This window comes from Lissotriton vulgaris, chromosome 7 (genome assembly GCF_964263255.1).
Source record: "Lissotriton vulgaris chromosome 7, aLisVul1.2, whole genome shotgun sequence".
NCBI classification, from domain to species: domain Eukaryota; kingdom Metazoa; phylum Chordata; class Amphibia; order Caudata; family Salamandridae; genus Lissotriton; species Lissotriton vulgaris.
Window position 1 is genome coordinate 291852891 of NC_141695.1, and position 17034 is coordinate 291869924.

The following is a 17034-nucleotide window of genomic DNA, read 5'->3' on the forward strand; positions in this document are numbered from 1 at the left end:
AGAAATTAAAACACTTCCCGATATTTTCAAAGACCCTGGCAGAGAATAAGTCAATGAATACTATCGCTCCTGAAATGCAGGAATCAAGAATAAACATTACTAATGCAATGAGTGAAGGAAATGAAGGAAAACAAACTAACAAGAACCTAGAAAAGAATATGGTATCTGGGACAAAAAATAGAAGGAAGCCTTTGAGAAGGATCCAAAAACGGAAAAATCGTAAATTAAAATTTCAAAAACCCGCAATTTTTAATGAAACCAAGGAAAAACAATGCGATATTAAAAGAGAGTCGCAAGACGATGAAAAACCAGTTGTAACCAGTAACAACAGTGAAAAGGTGATGCCTCAACTAGACCCGACAGTAAAAGAATACATCCCTACTAAAGATTTCAAGCAATCAGACCGAAGTAAAAATATCTACACAGAAGAAAACAACAGCTACTTTAGAAAGGGGGAAGGACCTTCTACCAAAACTCTACAAATTGAGGAACTCTTTCCCATTGACGCGGCTCCGCTCAATAGAGGAAGGATTTTAAACCTACTACGACATATAAGGGCGCTAGATACAATGACTAGCAATGAAATCCATCTTGTGTCCTTTCCAAAAAAACAAAATAACAAATTGACACTGGTTTCCTTTTGGTCAACAGTTCTCCCAGGTATAATATTAAAGGAGAAAGAAATATTACATAAACACGGTTACGATGTAATGGAAGCAGAAGAACCAACGGACTTTAATACCCTTAATGGGTATAATGCTCAAATACAGGCTATTACCAACTCTCTAGTCAATAAATACCAGCGTACAAACAACATGACCGAAGATCGAGATATTTCAAATCTTAAAATATTGGTGAACAAAGGCCATAGGGCAGTATGGTACAAAACTGACAAGAGATCTGAAGAGCATACAACTACTGAGTCCTGGGCTTGGGTCTCTGAGACTCTAAACAGCAACAAAATTTCTAACTTCGGTCAACACTCTGTTTAGCACGGGACTAAGGATAATATCTTGGAATATCGCTGGTAGAACTACAAACAAATTGTCCTTGGTTATGAGAAACCTCCCAGACATATTACTTCTACAAGAAACATGGAAAGGGGCGACCAACTTGGTCCCCCCGAACGTATGGCTGAGTGCCTCGATCCCCCCGGGAAGCCATTTTTGGGCGGGAGGCGCGTCTCGGCTGGTATGCCCGAAGCGGCGTAGCCGGGGCGCGCCTGTTCCCGCCCTAGAGTGGGCTGGCCTAGACACTGACGCAGTCAGCCACGCCCTCGGGGCAGGCAGGGGCGGGTATACGCCCGCCCTGAAGACGGATAAAAAGGGACGCAAGACCAGAAGACATCCTCTTGTTCTTGTGCTCTGAAGCTGCACCTCCTCGCTGCACGTGAGCTCGGGACAGAACGAAGAGCCAATTTTTGAGCGTTTTAATCTTTCTTTTTGTCTTCTAGATACTTCGTTTGAGGAATGCCCAAGAAAGGCGCGAAGAGAATGTCGACTGACCAGATGGTTCGGGTTCTCATGAAAGAAATGTCCGAGATAAAGAAGCAGTTGGCGGGGCGAGACAGTGAGGAGGGATCGGGGCGTCCACCGGCCGGAGGGAGGCCTAAGAGGCCGAGAAGGGGGCCGGTCGGGGGAGACGTCCCGGTTCCCTGTTCCCCGCTCGAGCCGCCAGCCCCGGTACCGGCCCCGGTACCGCAGGAAGGGAATCCGATTCCGGTCGTAGTCACCCCGACATCCGCTGAGGATATGCCTCCCGAGTTGGCGGCACAGTTAGCAGCGTGGTTGGGGGACAGTAGCGAGGGCGCCACGGCTGCCGAAGCGCAAGCACTCATGAAACAGTTGCGCGAGAAACGTGATACAGCCAAGGTGCCCGCGCCGGATGCGGTGATAGTCAAGCCACGAGGGGCGGAAGTAGCGTCCGGTGCAGGTAAGCGGCCATTGCCGATCGCAAGGGATGAGTCAACACCCTCTCGTAGAGAAAAATTGGGGCAACATGTTCCTTTGGCAATAAAGGAAAAGATTTGGGCGGGGGAATACGTAAACATTTTCTCCCTGCTCGTTGATCATTATGAGGTCGAAACTGTTAAGGGTCAAAAGGATCTGATGCATCCGAGTGTTTGGCGCGCCAAAATGGCTGCCTTTAAAGTGAATGAGAATATTGGCAACTGGGGTAATGCTTGGGGAGTTTTTACGTCAATTTTGGGGGAACGTAGGCCTGAATTGCTCCCTGAATTTCCAGTATATCAGTCACGAATTATGGGGTACTCGACATCGCACCAAGGTAACCAATGGTTCTGTTATGACAACCTTTTCAGGAAAGCGATGGAGCATAACAAAAGTTTAACCTGGGACTGTTACGATTCTTTGACATGGAATAAAATGAAAGAGTCGGGGATGTTGAAAGTGCCGTTGGTGGGGAGTACTGTTGGTGAGTCCTCCCGCCAAAATGGGGGGACGCCCTTTCGGTCGGGTACGGGTACAGACGATTATCCGAGACCCGCCGGCAATACAGGGAAGAGGGGTTTCTGTTTCAATTTCAACAAAAGTAAATGTACTAGGCCCCCGGGATCTTGTAAATTCAAACACGAATGTAGTGGTTGTGGGGCACCCCATCCTGAGTCCTCGTGCAGAGCCAAATCGGGTGAAAATGGGGGTAGAGGAGGCGCCAAACAGGTCTAATATAGTCCGAGGGGCGCCTTTACCAACCCCGATTGATACCCTGGCGATGATTCCCTGGCTCAGCGAATACCCAGATCGTACTTCTGCTGGGGTGCTACGAAACGGTTCTTCATATGGTTTCCGCATCCCGGTGGGGGACTTTCAGGGTGTCGGGACGTGCAAAAACCAGCTTTCCGTCTTGCAGCATACGACTGTAGTACAGGATAAGATCCGGAAAGAGGTTACCCGAGGTCGGGTTGCCGGCCCGTTTAGTGTTCCCCCGGTACAGAATTTTGTTTGTTCTCCTTTAGGGGTGGTCCCCAAGAAGGACCCGGGTGAATTTCGATTGATTCACAATTTATCAGCTCCTCATGGCCTTTCGGTAAACGACGCAATTGATCCAGAGATATGTTCGGTGCGGTACGCATCATTCGATGAGGCCGTAGCCATTTTGAATCGCCTGGGGCCCGGGACGCTGATGGCGAAATCAGATATCGAGTCAGCGTTCCGTTTGCTCCCGGTATACCCGGAAGACCAACGTCTTCTGGGATTCATGTTTCAAGGTTCGTATTACATGGATAAGTGTATGCCGATGGGGTGCTCTATATCTTGTGCATATTTCGAGAAATTCAGTAGTTTTCTCCAATGGGTTTACACGAAGAAAACGGGTTTTCGAAATGTGATGCATTACCTCGATGACTTTCTGTTCCTTGGGGCCGCTGGGGATGATGAATGTGCCCGGGCCTTGACTGAATTTTGTGTTTTAATGAATCAATTTGGCGTGCCATTGGCACCAGGTAAAACTGTGGGTCCCACGACTTGCCTCGAGTTTCTCGGGATCAAGTTGGACTCTAGTGAGGGTTTTTTTCGTTTACCAACTGCCAAAGTGTCGAAATTCAGGGCAGCCCTGCAAATGTGTATTACTGCATCTAAAGTCACGCTGCATCAATTGCAGCAATTGGTGGGGAAGTTGAATTTTGCCCTAAGGGTGATCCCAATGGCCCGCCCCTTTTCCCGTTCGATTGCCCAGGCGATGGTCGGCCTAAAGGAGGGTCATCATCGCACAAGACTATCGGCTGAGGTCCGCCAAGATATGCGTATTTGGTTGGCATTTTTGGCGGATTTCAATGGTCGAGTCGTCTGGAACAAACCAGCCTTGTCCTCTGAAGAGCTTGGTCTATGGACGGATTCAGCGGGAAGCATGGGCTTTGGCGCCATCTTCGGCACAAAATGGTCGGCACAAAGGTGGCCAACATGGTGGCATGAAGAGGGGCTGACGAGTAATATTGCTTTCCTTGAACTGTTTCCCATTTTGGTGGCCCTCAGAACCTGGCCCGATGGATTCAAAAATCACTCTGTCATATTTTGGTCTGACAATATGACCGTTGTAGAATGCATCAATAGTCAGGCAGCACGTTGTAAAATGATTTTAAGGCTGCTTAAAGAAATTGTCTTACTATGTATGCAACTGAACGTGGTATTCAGAGCGAAACATGTCCCAGGGGTGATGAATCAGGCGGCTGATGCACTGTCTCGTTTTCAAATACAGGCTTTCTCGGGTTTCCTTCCCTCGGCGGACCCGGAGCCGGCACCCTTTCCCGAAGCTCTCTGGTCTCTCGGTGCCCCGAACTTCGTTACCTCGTGGGAGAGAGTTTAGCACCAAGAACGAGGAAGGCATACGAAGGGGCGTTTCGGGCCTATTTAGCCTTTTTGGGGACTGAGAGAGGGGGGCTTTGGGGGCACGAGGATTGGGTAGTACATTTTCTGATGTCCTTGCGTAGGGCTGGGAAGTCGGTGGCTACAGCCCAGTGGCATCGTGCTGCCATTTCCTTTGTTGCCAGGGCCCATAATATCCAGGACCCGACAGCGTCTTTCGTGGTACAGAAAGCGCTACGTGGGTGGCAACGCCTTGAGGGTCGCAGAGTAGATGAGAGGCGCCCGATAGGTCTGGATAGGTTGGCCCAGTTGCTGGCCACACTCCACGCCACATGCTCGTCTCAGTTCGAGGCCTGTTTGTTCCGAGCTGCTTTTACGCTTGCATTTCACGGGGCGATGAGGATAAGTGAGCTGGTGGCAAGGAACAAACGGGATGTGGTGGGGGGTTTGTGCCGGGAACACGTTCAGATCAGGGGTGAGACGATGACTGTATCCTTTGTCAAGTCAAAAACCGATCAAGGTGGGGTGGGAGACTGCATAGTCATTCGCAGGATTCCAGGGTCCTCCATGTGTCCGGTGAAGTGTTTAGAAGATTACCTAGCACGAAGGGTGGCATCATGGGGAGGGACATTGTTGAGGCACGCGGACGCCACCCCACTGACGAAGTTTCAGTTTCAGCGGGTGCTCGCGATGTCAATTACCGCAGCGGGCTTGGACCCGGGTGAGTTTGGGACCCATTCCTTTCGGATAGGGGCTGCCACTGAAGCTACAGCCAGGGGTCTTAATGTGGAACAAGTAAAACGAGTGGGGCGTTGGTCCTCCAATTGTTATAAGAGGTATGTGCGGTTGCACATGTTGTGAAGCTGTAATAATGTACTCACGCTTCTTGTCTTTTGTTTGGTTTTCAGTTACGCAAGCCTTCGAGGCGGGGCGGACTATGCAGTCGACCCAACACCAGGCCAGCGGTCAGACATCACCGGCTGTGAGAAAGGAGGTGTGGGTCGTGGGCCACTCATACGTGAGGCGTGCCGCAGACGTATTCGAAGCAGGTGACATGATTCACGTAGCTGGGGAATACGGGTACAGAATGTCCTTCTACGGAAGGGGCGGTCTCTGTATTGACCAGTTTCAGGCATTCTTTGAGGGTTTGTTAGGGCGGACGAGGTCACCGCCGTCTATAGTCATAGTACATTTAGGGGGCAATGATTTGGTCACCACCGGTAGACGACTTCTCCTGGAGGCAATGCTTTCCACTGTAAGTTGGTTGGCGAGGAAAGTTCCGGGGTGCATAATTGCGTGGTCTCATATGATCCCACGAAAAGTGTGGCGGGGGGCTGTTTCGATTCCTGCTTTGAACCATTCTGTTAGAAAACTTAATAACAAAGTGAGTAGGTTGTTTCGTTCCAGGACTTTGCATTCTATCTCGCACGGTTGTATTAATGATGACAGTATGTATCTAGGGGATGGTGTGCATTTGTCTCGGGTGGGAAATGAGTTACTCATAGGAGACTTCTTAGCATGGTTAAAAACGTTGAAACATGACCTTTAGCTAGGAGTTTTTGTGGGGGGCCCGGATAGCCGGTCAACTATCCGGGCCTGTGGCGGTAAGGTCATGATCGGTGAGCACTAATTAGTAGATCCCTATGAGTGGGCGGCACCCAACACGGATGGGAGCGCTCGGGAGAGGTGGCCATTGGCCCCTCAATGGGGAGGCGGTCCCTTCTAAGGATGGGTCGCCGGAAGTAAAGGAAAGGCGGTCAAGGCCCCTTCCTTTGTAGGAGGGGTTACAGCCCCCTCCTGGGGAATTTCCCGGGGCCAGTGACATCTGCGACGGCAGATGCGGTAAGTTGTGTGGGGTTGGGATAAGGTCTACGGTACCTTCTAGATACCTCACACGAGTATTCGAACGACCTTTAACTGGCGTCGAGTCTTTAGGTGCCCCCGTCAAGTCAAGGGAAATTGGTAATAGTTGCACTTGAGGTACGCCTCCGTGCTGTCGCCCAGCCCAAGTGGGAGGGGTAAGTCTGGTTAGGGATCTTGACACCGGTTATGACCTTGCCGTTGGCCCTTAAACGTTAGGTTGTACAATTTCAATATGTCAAGAAATGTTTTGTAGGATGCTAGTTCGGCTAGGAGAACCTCTGTATTAGAGAATCTGTTAAGGTTAGCCAAACATCGCAATATGGTAATGAAATTGTACATAACATGAAACGTTTAATGTTTTAATTTTTGTTTTAATAAATACGGCCGGGATGGTCACTCCATCCCACTTCCAAAAACTCAAGAACTGTTTCCGGTTTCCCTCCTTGGGGATTGTGTTGAGAGGGGGTGGCGGGTATCTCGGCCATATGGAAAGGGGCGACCAACTTGGTCCCCCCGAACGTATGGCTGAGTGCCTCGATCCCCCCGGGAAGCCATTTTTGGGCGGGAGGCGCGTCTCGGCTGGTATGCCCGAAGCGGCGTAGCCGGGGCGCGCCTGTTCCCGCCCTAGAGTGGGCTGGCCTAGACACTGACGCAGCCAGCCACGCCCTCGGGGCAGGCAGGGGCGGGTATACGCCCGCCCTGAAGACGGATAAAAAGGGACGCAAGACCAGAAGACATCCTCTTGTTCTTGTGCTCTGAAGCTGCACCTCCTCGCTGCACGTGAGCTCGGGACAGAACGAAGAGCCAATTTTTGACCCACCCACCAGCCCCTGAAGACAGCCAGTTGTTTGTAATAAAGTTGATTAATTTTGCTTGTGTTCTCGTTTCCAGGTTGGAGTATCATGTTGATATTGAGTTAATAAAGAATGGTCTGTTTGAGTACGTTTTACCATTAAAAAGATTCAGATTTAGTGTTGAATTTTATGCATGCCCTTTCGGTCATAGTGGCCAATGTATTCTGAGTCTTAGTTAGCACTGTCGTATTTATTTGGTAGGCGGTAAGGTCATGATCGGTGAGCACTAATTAGTAGATCCCTATGAGTGGGCGTCACCCAACACGGATGGGAGCGCTCGGGAGAGGTGGCCATTGGCCCCTCAATGGGGAGGCGGTCCCTTCTAAGGATGGGTCGCCGGAAGTAAAGGAAAGGCGGTCAAGGCCCCTTCCTTTGTAGGAGGGGTTACAGCCCCCTCCTGGGGAATTTCCCGGGGCCAGTGACATCTGCGACGGCAGATGCGGTAAGTTGTGTGGGGTTGGGATAAGGTCTACGGTACCTTCTAGATACCTCACACGAGTATTCGAACGACCTTTAACTGGCGTCGAGTCTTTAGGTGCCCCCGTCAAGTCAAGGGAAATTGGTAATAGTTGCACTTGAGGTACGCCTCCGTGCTGTCGCCCAGCCCAAGTGGGAGGGGTAAGTCTGGTTAGGGATCTTGACACCGGTTATGACCTTGCCGTTGGCCCTTAAACGTTAGGTTGTACAATTTCAATATGTCAAGAAATGTTTTGTAGGATGCTAGTTCGGCTAGGAGAACCTCTGTATTAGAGAATCTGTTAAGGTTAGCCAAACATCGCAATATGGTAATGAAATTGTACATAACATGAAACGTTTAATGTTTTAATTTTTGTTTTAATAAATACGGCCGGGATGGTCACTCCATCCCACTTCCAAAAACTCAAGAACTGTTTCCGGTTTCCCTCCTTGGGGATTGTGTTGAGAGGGGGTGGCGGGTATCTCGGCCATATGGGATACTGCATCTTTCATACTTAAAGGGTACTATGTATATGAAAACTTAGCATTGTCAATTAACCGAGGTCACGCAAAAGGAGGATTAGCTTTACTGCTAAGGGAAGATTATCTGTGGGACCAAGAAATAATAGACACAAAATCTAACAACCTGCAGTGCATTCAGATATCTGTAAAAAAACATAACACTGCTCCACCACAGGCAATCTTACCCTTCAATGTCTACGCTCCTCCCGGGAAAGAAAACGACAACACCTTTCTGGATATAATAGAAACGATTTCGCACATTATGGAGATCTATACTGACTCATCCTTTTTTATTGCGGGGGATTTCAACAGTAAAATCTCCGATTCTGAATTCAATAGGTGGGCAAGTTTGTATGCAGAAGTAGGTCAAGACATCACAATCCCACAATTCCCTGAAGGCATATCAACCAATAAAAGAGGTAGACTGTTACTATCGGCAATAACAAATCTCAACGGACTAATATTGAATGGAGCAATTGAGGGAGATACTCCTGCAAAGTTTACCAGGCAAGGCAATGGGTCCCCATCCATTATAGATTACATCATAAGCAGTAGGGACCTGTTTGATACTGCCTTGTTATTATCTAATCAATTTTGTCTGGAGAGTGATCACGCAATTATGCAATTAACGGTTGATTGGATACCTAAAAATTCCGAACCTAGCCATATGATTCACATCGAAAGTACTGTATTAATGGAAAGTGAACGGAGACGTATCTATTGGAATTCCTCGACTATTGAAAAAATCATGATAAAAATTGATCATTCTAAACTTTTAGAACAAAGATTCTCCAAAAATCCTATAGAAAATTTCGAAATTATAATTAAGGATTTTAAGAAACTTATCCAAAGTATGATACCGCCAGGAGCCAAAAGCAAAATCAAAAAGAAAGAGGGAAAAAATGGATATTCCCACAAGAACTCCGAAGTAAAAAAACAATTAAACAAACTCACCCGTGCCCAATACATGAAATTTTCATTAAACGTTAAGAAAGAAATAAACAGACTAAAGAACCAACTGAGGCGGGAGAATCAAAAGGAAAGAAGAACTATTGAGGACCGTAATTGGGTGGAAATTCAGACTGCTGCAAGTACATACAATCAACGTAAATACTGGTCCTTAATCGCGAAAATAACTGGTACAAAGAAAAAATTACAATCCATCCCGGTTCCCCCGAATGACTGGGAACTATACCTTTCAGATCTCTATAAAGCAAACCCAACAAAACTGGAAGTAAGCTGTAAAGAAATGAAATACGAAAATGCCGAGAGCTTTTTAATACGAACTACAATCATTTCGGTTGAATACAACATACGCAAAGCAAGATCTACAGGCGCATCTGGTCCAGATGAAATCCCGATAAAGGCGCTACAAGTTGCACCGAAAGAATGGAGCAAACTATTATGCCCTCTCTTCAATTACATTTTTGAGACTGGACAAATTCCAAACTCCTGGCAGGGGAGCATAATTATCCCTATTCATAAAAAGGGAAGTAGAACCCAAGCTGGAAATTATAGACAGATCGCGCTCATGGATGCAGTTGGCAAAGTGTTCGCGGCAGAGGTGCTAGATCGTCTGAAAGAATGGGCCTTTTCGTCAGGACTGATACCCATGTGTCAAGCGGGCTTTAGGCCTAAGCATTCGGTTATAGATAACATAGCCGTAATCCAGGTAATCTTCGATAAATACATTACCCTGAAATCCCAGGTAGTCTATGCCGCATTTATTGATTACTCAACGGCATTTGATCGGGTTGATCGACCTACCCTATGGAAAAAACTTAGGGGGCTTGGAATTCAAGAACAACTGTTGCAAGCAATAATAAATCTACATACAAATACCTGGTGCCAAGTCCAGATGGGGGGAGAAAAAGGATTTACAAAAAGAATCCAAACGGAGAATGGATTAAAACAAGGGTGCCTTCTAGCCCCGCTCCTTTTTTCCCTCTACTTAAGTGACCTGCCTAACCAATTGCAAACTGGTTCTAATTTACCGCCAAAGATCGCCCAGCAAAGTGTAATTTCATTACTGTATGCTGACGATATAGTATTATTAGATCTAACCCCTTTCGGACTGCAGGCATCATTGGACATTCTATTTCAATATTCGAAGGAAAACTATCTCATACCAAACATAAAAAAAACCAAAGTGATAGCTTTCTCAGGAAGAAAACGTAGCGCCAAGTACCCCTGGAAGATCGGGGAAGAAAAGATAGAAGAAGTAGTTAACTATCCTTATCTTGGGAGGATTCTCTCCAAAAATCTAACAAACATAACCCAGGTAACTAACTTGCAAAAGAAAGCTGATATACACGTCTCTGCTCTTTTGAAACTATACAATGCAACAGGGAATCAACACTTCTCTGCACTGTTGGGGACATATAGAGTAAAAATACCACCTGTGTTAACTTATGCGACGGAATACATTCCCATAAAACAGTGGGCTTTCATGGATCAAAAAGAGGGGAAAATTCTAAGAAGGATCATGAAAGTTTCCGATGCTGTACCTGTGCAGGCACTGAGACTAGAATTATCAGTAACAAGCTCATACGCAATAGCTATCGCGAACGTAATAAGATGGGCCTACAACTTGATTCATGCAAAAGAGAACACTCTAAGGTCTGTCTTGAAAAAAGAGACTTTTGGTGCAGAGCCGAAAAAGCAAGTGTTTCTGGAAAATTTGGATATGGCATTTCGGCTGGCACACATTAATATTGAAATGTTGAGCACTTGGACTCCAGCGCAACTAAAATTGTTCTTAAAAACTTTTACCCCTAAATTGAGCTACGAACTGGACTGCTCACACTGTAACAAATTGACTATTTACAAGCCATTTGTGGAAAGGCTAGAATATAAGCAGCCCCAAACTTATATTGGATTCACCCTGATTCATGGAGTAAGAAGAGCAATCACAATGTATCGGTTGGGCATTCTACCTGTTCTAGCATTTACTTCCAGATGGCTTCCAGGAGGATCCCCTATGTGTACTTTGTGCACAGGTGGTGATCAAACTATAGAACATCTGTTGCTTGTGTGTCCTAATCATAAAGTAACCCTAGCTCGTACTAGATATCTAAATCCAATATTTCGCTCTTGCAGAATTACTAGGGGGAGAGAACTTTTGGACATATGTGGAAAACCTTTGAATGAATTTATTTGCTATAATTTGTATAAATTTTTAAAACAATTTTTATCTTCGTACTAATTGTGCAGCATCTTCGTTTATGAAATGTAAAATTTTATTGTGGTCCTCTGTTGAGTACCAACACAAATAAATTTTTGACTTGACTTCTGTTACAGGCGCAGTCCTGTACATCCGACCTGCACCCGGTTCGATCCTGGCATGTTGTGATTTTCCCTCCGATTGTGTGGTCTGTTGGCTGCGTGCAGTGGGAACCCGGCGGCTGCAGCGGACATGCTGGAGGGACCTTTGAGACACTTGTTGCCCAGGATTGAGGTGAGCGGTCCCCGCCCCCTACCGTCTTGGAGATGCATCCCAATGCGATTACAGGGACTGCTCTACTCCCGAGCACCTGGGAATGTCTTGTATCTCTTTTAACAACATATGAGAGACTGGCACTTCCCCCCTTGCAATGTTCTGCTGCACGCTCATGGTTTGAAAATGGTCCCAGGATGCCTGACCCTAACATGGCCCCCAGTGGTGACTGTTTTTCCCCCTCCTGTTCTTCTTCCTGAAATAACCCCTACCAGGACTACGCCTGACCTCAAGACGATGCCCGTAATTCTCTGGGACCATGGCTCCCCCCACCCCACGAACTAAGCTGACTAGCCCTGAGTCCCAGAGTGCACTTTAGCTCTATTTCTACTGCGGAGTCAGAGCACCATGTCCGAAGCCCGGTGTGCTCTGTTCAGCTATAGAGGAGATTGGCCTTGGTTCACCCCCTGACCATCACCTACCCAGCCGGACCTTGGGCACAGTTTTTCTACGTCTCCCTGTCTCTCACACCCACCTTCCTCTTTGTTTTTCTGCAATTTTCCTTTTATCCTCTCTGTCTATCCCTCTGCCTGATGACCGTTGGAGCTACTTGGCGAGCTTTAGGGGAGACTGGCAGTCGATTACCTCCTTGTGCCGTCGCCTACCCACTCGGTTTCTGGGCTGTCTTTCCCCCCCCGTCTCTCATTCCTTCTTCCCCCGGTCTTGTCCCCCTTCACTCCCCCTCACCCCCATCTTCTAATGGAAAAATAAAAAGCACTGTGGAGTGTCCCACAGATGAAGATTACATAGAGTTCAGTGAGATGGTGATCACGTTTGGACATATACTCTTCGAACTTTCCCTCGGCCGTGGAGACCCTGCCATTTGACCGATGCCCGGTGGAGCTACTTGCTAGCTGAAGAGGAGACAGGCTGTGGATCCCCCCTCGGCCATCACCTACCCAGCCGGACATTGGGCAGAGGTTCCTTTGTCTCTCTGTCGTATTTCCCTCCTACCCCTTCACCCTACCCCCTACCCCCTTCCCCCTCCACATTCCCTTCTTCTTGCCTTCTATCCCTTTAATGTTTTTCTGTTGAGACCTAGATATTTGACCGATGCCCGGTGGAGCTACCTGATAGCTATAGAGGAGATAGGCTGCAGATTCCCCCTCAGCCGTCACCTACCCAGCCGGACCTTGGGCAGACTTTCCTTTCGTCTCTCCATTGTATCTATACCCTACCCCTTACCCTTCTCACTGCAGCCGGACATTAGGCAGACTTTCCCTTCGTCTCTCCATTGTATCTATACCCTACCCCTTACCCTTCTCACTGCAGCCAGACATTAGGCAGACTTTCCCTTTGTCTCTCCATTGTATCTATACCCTACCCCTTTCTCCCCTACCCCCTTCTCACTCCTTTTTCCTTTTCTTGTATGCTCCTTAAATGTTTTTATTGGTACCATTGGTAATATGTAACTGATGTAAGTTTGCAACTATGGGGAACCTTATGTAAAGCGCTCTGATACCTTCGGGTCTAGCCAGCGCTATATAAAACTCTTTAAAATATAAAAAAATAAAAAAATTCTCTCTAAATCTTTAGGTCTGGATGGTCATTTTGGCTAAATTATAGATTGCCTAATGTAATCCATATTTATCTTTTAGTTACAAGCCATGCTTTCCAAGCTTCTTCCATTCTGCATAGGTACAAGCTTGGGCCCGCATGAAATTACAAACCATAACCAGTTGTACAGATGGCAAACGTTTCATTCAGGAAAGTAAGTATTTGGTGTTTTTGTGGTATGGAATGTCTACATGGAGGTCCACGATTAGCTACATTGGGGCTACTGAAGGAAAACTCGAGTTATTCCCCTAACCGGAGGCAATTTATACGAGCCAAGTTTAGTAGAAGCGGCTGCTGAATGCGAGTGCCAAGCGTTTACATATGCTTCTAAGCACTCACAAAGCAGTAGCTGGACTCCTGAAATAAAATACCTACTGTGTGGCTCAAACAGCCTACATGGACCAGCGTTCTGTGTGAAAAGGAGCTAACATAGCATCACAGACCAAGCAAGGTACAGCGATACTCAGCAGCACCCGGCTGTCCATGGATGGGTTTCTGAGATAGAGATATAGCATGCACAATGTATAGTGAATACCTCCCTCAGTGCTTGGTGCAGCGAGAGGGCTAGATGAAGTGAAACACACAGAAAGTTGAAGAGTGCCTGCTGACGTCGGACATTGAACAGCCGCCCTGGTTCATATTTCATCCCTATCTACAGATTTTCAGTAGCCCAAGGCATGATTCACCAGTGTGGTGGTGCATGCCAACCTAACCAAATCCCTCCATCTTACATGGTCTTCTGTGTAGAAACGTGCTGCATGCAGAAGCCATTCCAGATCCAAAAAGTGTGGCTTACTTCGGCCAAGGGATCCACCATACCGTGAACGCCAACTTAATATCTCCTATTAGAAAGACTGCCATGTTGCCTAAAACCCTTCATTGCATCACCTGCAGCTTTGCTCACCAAATGACACTTGAATTATTTCCAGTTTGAAATGAACATCACCCACCTTTAGCCTCCATCATTGACTCCCTCCCCCTTGGATCCATTCAACTGAGCTTGTCTTTCGCATTTTGTACTTCTTTTTTTGTAAATAAATCTTATTTTTAATAGTAGCTGTCTCAGCGTTTCATGTTTTCCTCTCAATGCCTCTTGTTTATAATACACTTAGAACATATTCACAGCACTCCAAATGCCTGCACACAGAGGCACACAACTTAGAGAATGGAATAGTTTTGGTGATGTTCAGAACCCGATTTTTTGAGATGTGAAAATTTGCAAGTCTATCCTACATATTAGGGCTTGTATTATTCATCGAACTGGCTTTGCAAGGGTTTGACAAAGAATGTCGGACATATTATCAAGGACCTCATCTTTTCGCCCTATTTGCAAGCCGGGGTTAACATGCTTTAGCACATGTTATCAGCCGTTTTGCCGACGCCTCGCTTTGCATCTCGCCTCGCTTTGCATCTCTAATGAGATGCAAAGTGGGCATCACTGGGCCTACCCCTGATGGACTACCTTGTAAATTATTGCTAAATGCACATCGCAATATTTACCAGGTGGCCCTCAGGATTTTAGCAGACGTTTGTTTTTGGCGAAAAACGTGGTTTTTGCCGACAACTAACGTCTGCCATAATCCTGACTATTGTATGTTGACAATGGGAGGTGGATTGATGTGTTATGACCACAGAGTTGTATCATCAAGCATATCGCCGTTTTGGAAAACCAGCGATGTTCCCTGCAAAACTGGCGATTTCCCTGTTATCGCTGGATTATATATCGGCCTTGAGTTATGCGTTGATGATAACGCGCTAACTCTGCGATTTAATTCAGCGATAGCCGGTGTTAGGAAAATCAGCGCTAGGCGCGCTGGGCGATAATTATCGCCCCTCGTTGTTGATATGCCCCGTCGACTCCGCCACTGACCCATGGAGCTACTCCCGCAGACGAAGTAATTGCGCCACAATCCACACCAGCTTCCTAGACTCTGCCTTCTTCATACATCCCCTTCTCTCCTCAGGAGTGAAGTAGGGATGTGTGCTTGGCAAAATGCACTCACCAGTGGTACTGGACTGCAAGTCACTGAAGATCTCATTGGCCACATGTATGTACACATCTTCTCGCCCATAGAGAGGTAGGGAGGAGTGAGTAGTTTACACAATCCTAATTTTAGTTTTTGATCTTCTCCTGTAGGTGTGGCACTGCTGTGAGGAAGAGAGATAGGACTCTCGCCTTCAGGGTTTAGGTTTAAGGGAGGGAAAAAGGAACAACCAAGCCCTCCATTGGCAGTGTTGTCCCTACTCGGCTGTAATGATTAGTTACAAGCACATATATGTGATAAGACAATTAATAACAGGAGTGTATATGTGTACATCTGATTACACCTTAATAAATAGTCATTTTACAAGCTCACTCATAGCATTCCATAGAATTGAATGTTATCAGTCAGTCATTCTGAAATAGTCAAACTTCATCAACCCCTGTGCCACACACCTCCCCTTGTGCTTCTGCCTTCTCATATTTAGTATCAACTTTAAGTCAACCTTATGTAAACCCAAACATGTTTCTATTGTAGTCCACCGATTGCCTGCCTTGCAAAGAGATTGTGCTGCAAGCTGCCCCCCTACACTGTACCCCACTTCTGATTATTTTCCTCTCAATGAGGGTCTAAACGTCCCCATAACACAAGCCTGTATCACTATTCCTAAAAAGCAAAACCCCCAGCACACGCTTGTTGCTCTGGCAACATTAGCATCCTACATCACCACAGTCCAAAGCCATCATTCCCGCGTGAAGCACGGTCAGCGACGAAGCAAATCCCGAAGTTTAATGCAACATTAAATCATCACCAGAGGAGCAGTCTCTGGACCAACTGTTCTTAATGCTGCCGCCTTTAGAGAAGGTCAACTCGAATCTTTACTTTTCTATTAAATATTGAAATGGTACTATGTAGAATATTATTCGAAAAGCTCAAAATATCAGGTGATATTATGGTATTCTCATTCTGATCGGTATATTTGCTATGAACAGCAATAATAGCAACAATACAAAGCAATGATTGTATTAATAACATAAGCCATGCTGCTAATAGTAACGTGCATGCTGACAATAATAATATAGGAACTAATGCTGCTGCTGCTAATACTATTGAAAATATTAACCAGAACAACAATAGTAATAGCAATGCTGATAACTACAAAACAACAACAGAAATAGTACCAACAACGAAAATAATGGCAATTCTTTGTGGTTTTAATAATAATAAAAACAATTGCAACGATTAATATTATAATTATTAATATTATCATTGTCATTATTATTATTGCTATTAATATTATAGTTTATGTCATTATTATTATCATTAATATTACTATTAATATTATTATTATGGTTTTGTTATTTTTGTTGTTGTTACCATCGCTTCCCAGCAGTATTAACTTTCCTAACCCAGCTGCCACTGGCCATACTGCTCTTGGTTTTAGACACACTCTGTTTATCCTAATGGGATCTCCAAGTGACATGTTTAAATCGCTGGTAGAGTGAACACCTCAGTGCATTTACAAAGGATGAGCATTCATCATCAGACTCTGTTACCTTCATCGTCGGGCGTTTCCTTCGGTAAACCCCTGAGCCGCTCCATCAGTGACAGCTTCGAGTTGCAAGTAGAGCCCTGGTCATAGAAATGAGGGGCTGGATAGAGCCAGCCCCTGTAAACCAGGCAGGGGTGGGGCGGGGGTGGGGAGGGGCTCACGTCTCTCGAAGAAGCTCACTATCTCTTCCCACAACCTCCGTCCAGGGCAGAAGCACTGAGGCAGCAGCTCAGTTTCCAGTCTCGATTTTTATCTGTGTGTGGCTGTCACAGAATGTTTGTTGTTTTATTCAAAAGTTTAGTTCTGACAATCTGTCACTGTTAACGTTATTCCTTGTTAGGAAATCGCGAGCTAAAACTGGAAGGTGAAATTATTTCCAGAATTGAAAACGTTAGAGAAATAAGAAAAAAATGATAGCTCCATCCACAAAGTT

General features: G+C 46.2%; 1 protein-coding gene across 1 annotated transcript in view; it reads right to left on the reverse strand.

The window, feature by feature from the left end:
* The window catches only part of LOC147701413 (HLA class I histocompatibility antigen, B alpha chain-like), a 414542-nt gene extending 397864 nt beyond the window's left edge, over positions 1–16678 (reverse strand). The window contains exon 1 of the mRNA XM_086928648.1: positions 16606–16678. Within this exon, the coding sequence (XP_086784774.1) occupies positions 16606–16651 (46 nt within the window). The 5' untranslated portion in view covers positions 16652–16678. The remainder of the gene's footprint in view (positions 1–16605) is intronic.
* Between the last annotated feature and the right edge of the window lie 356 nt (positions 16679–17034).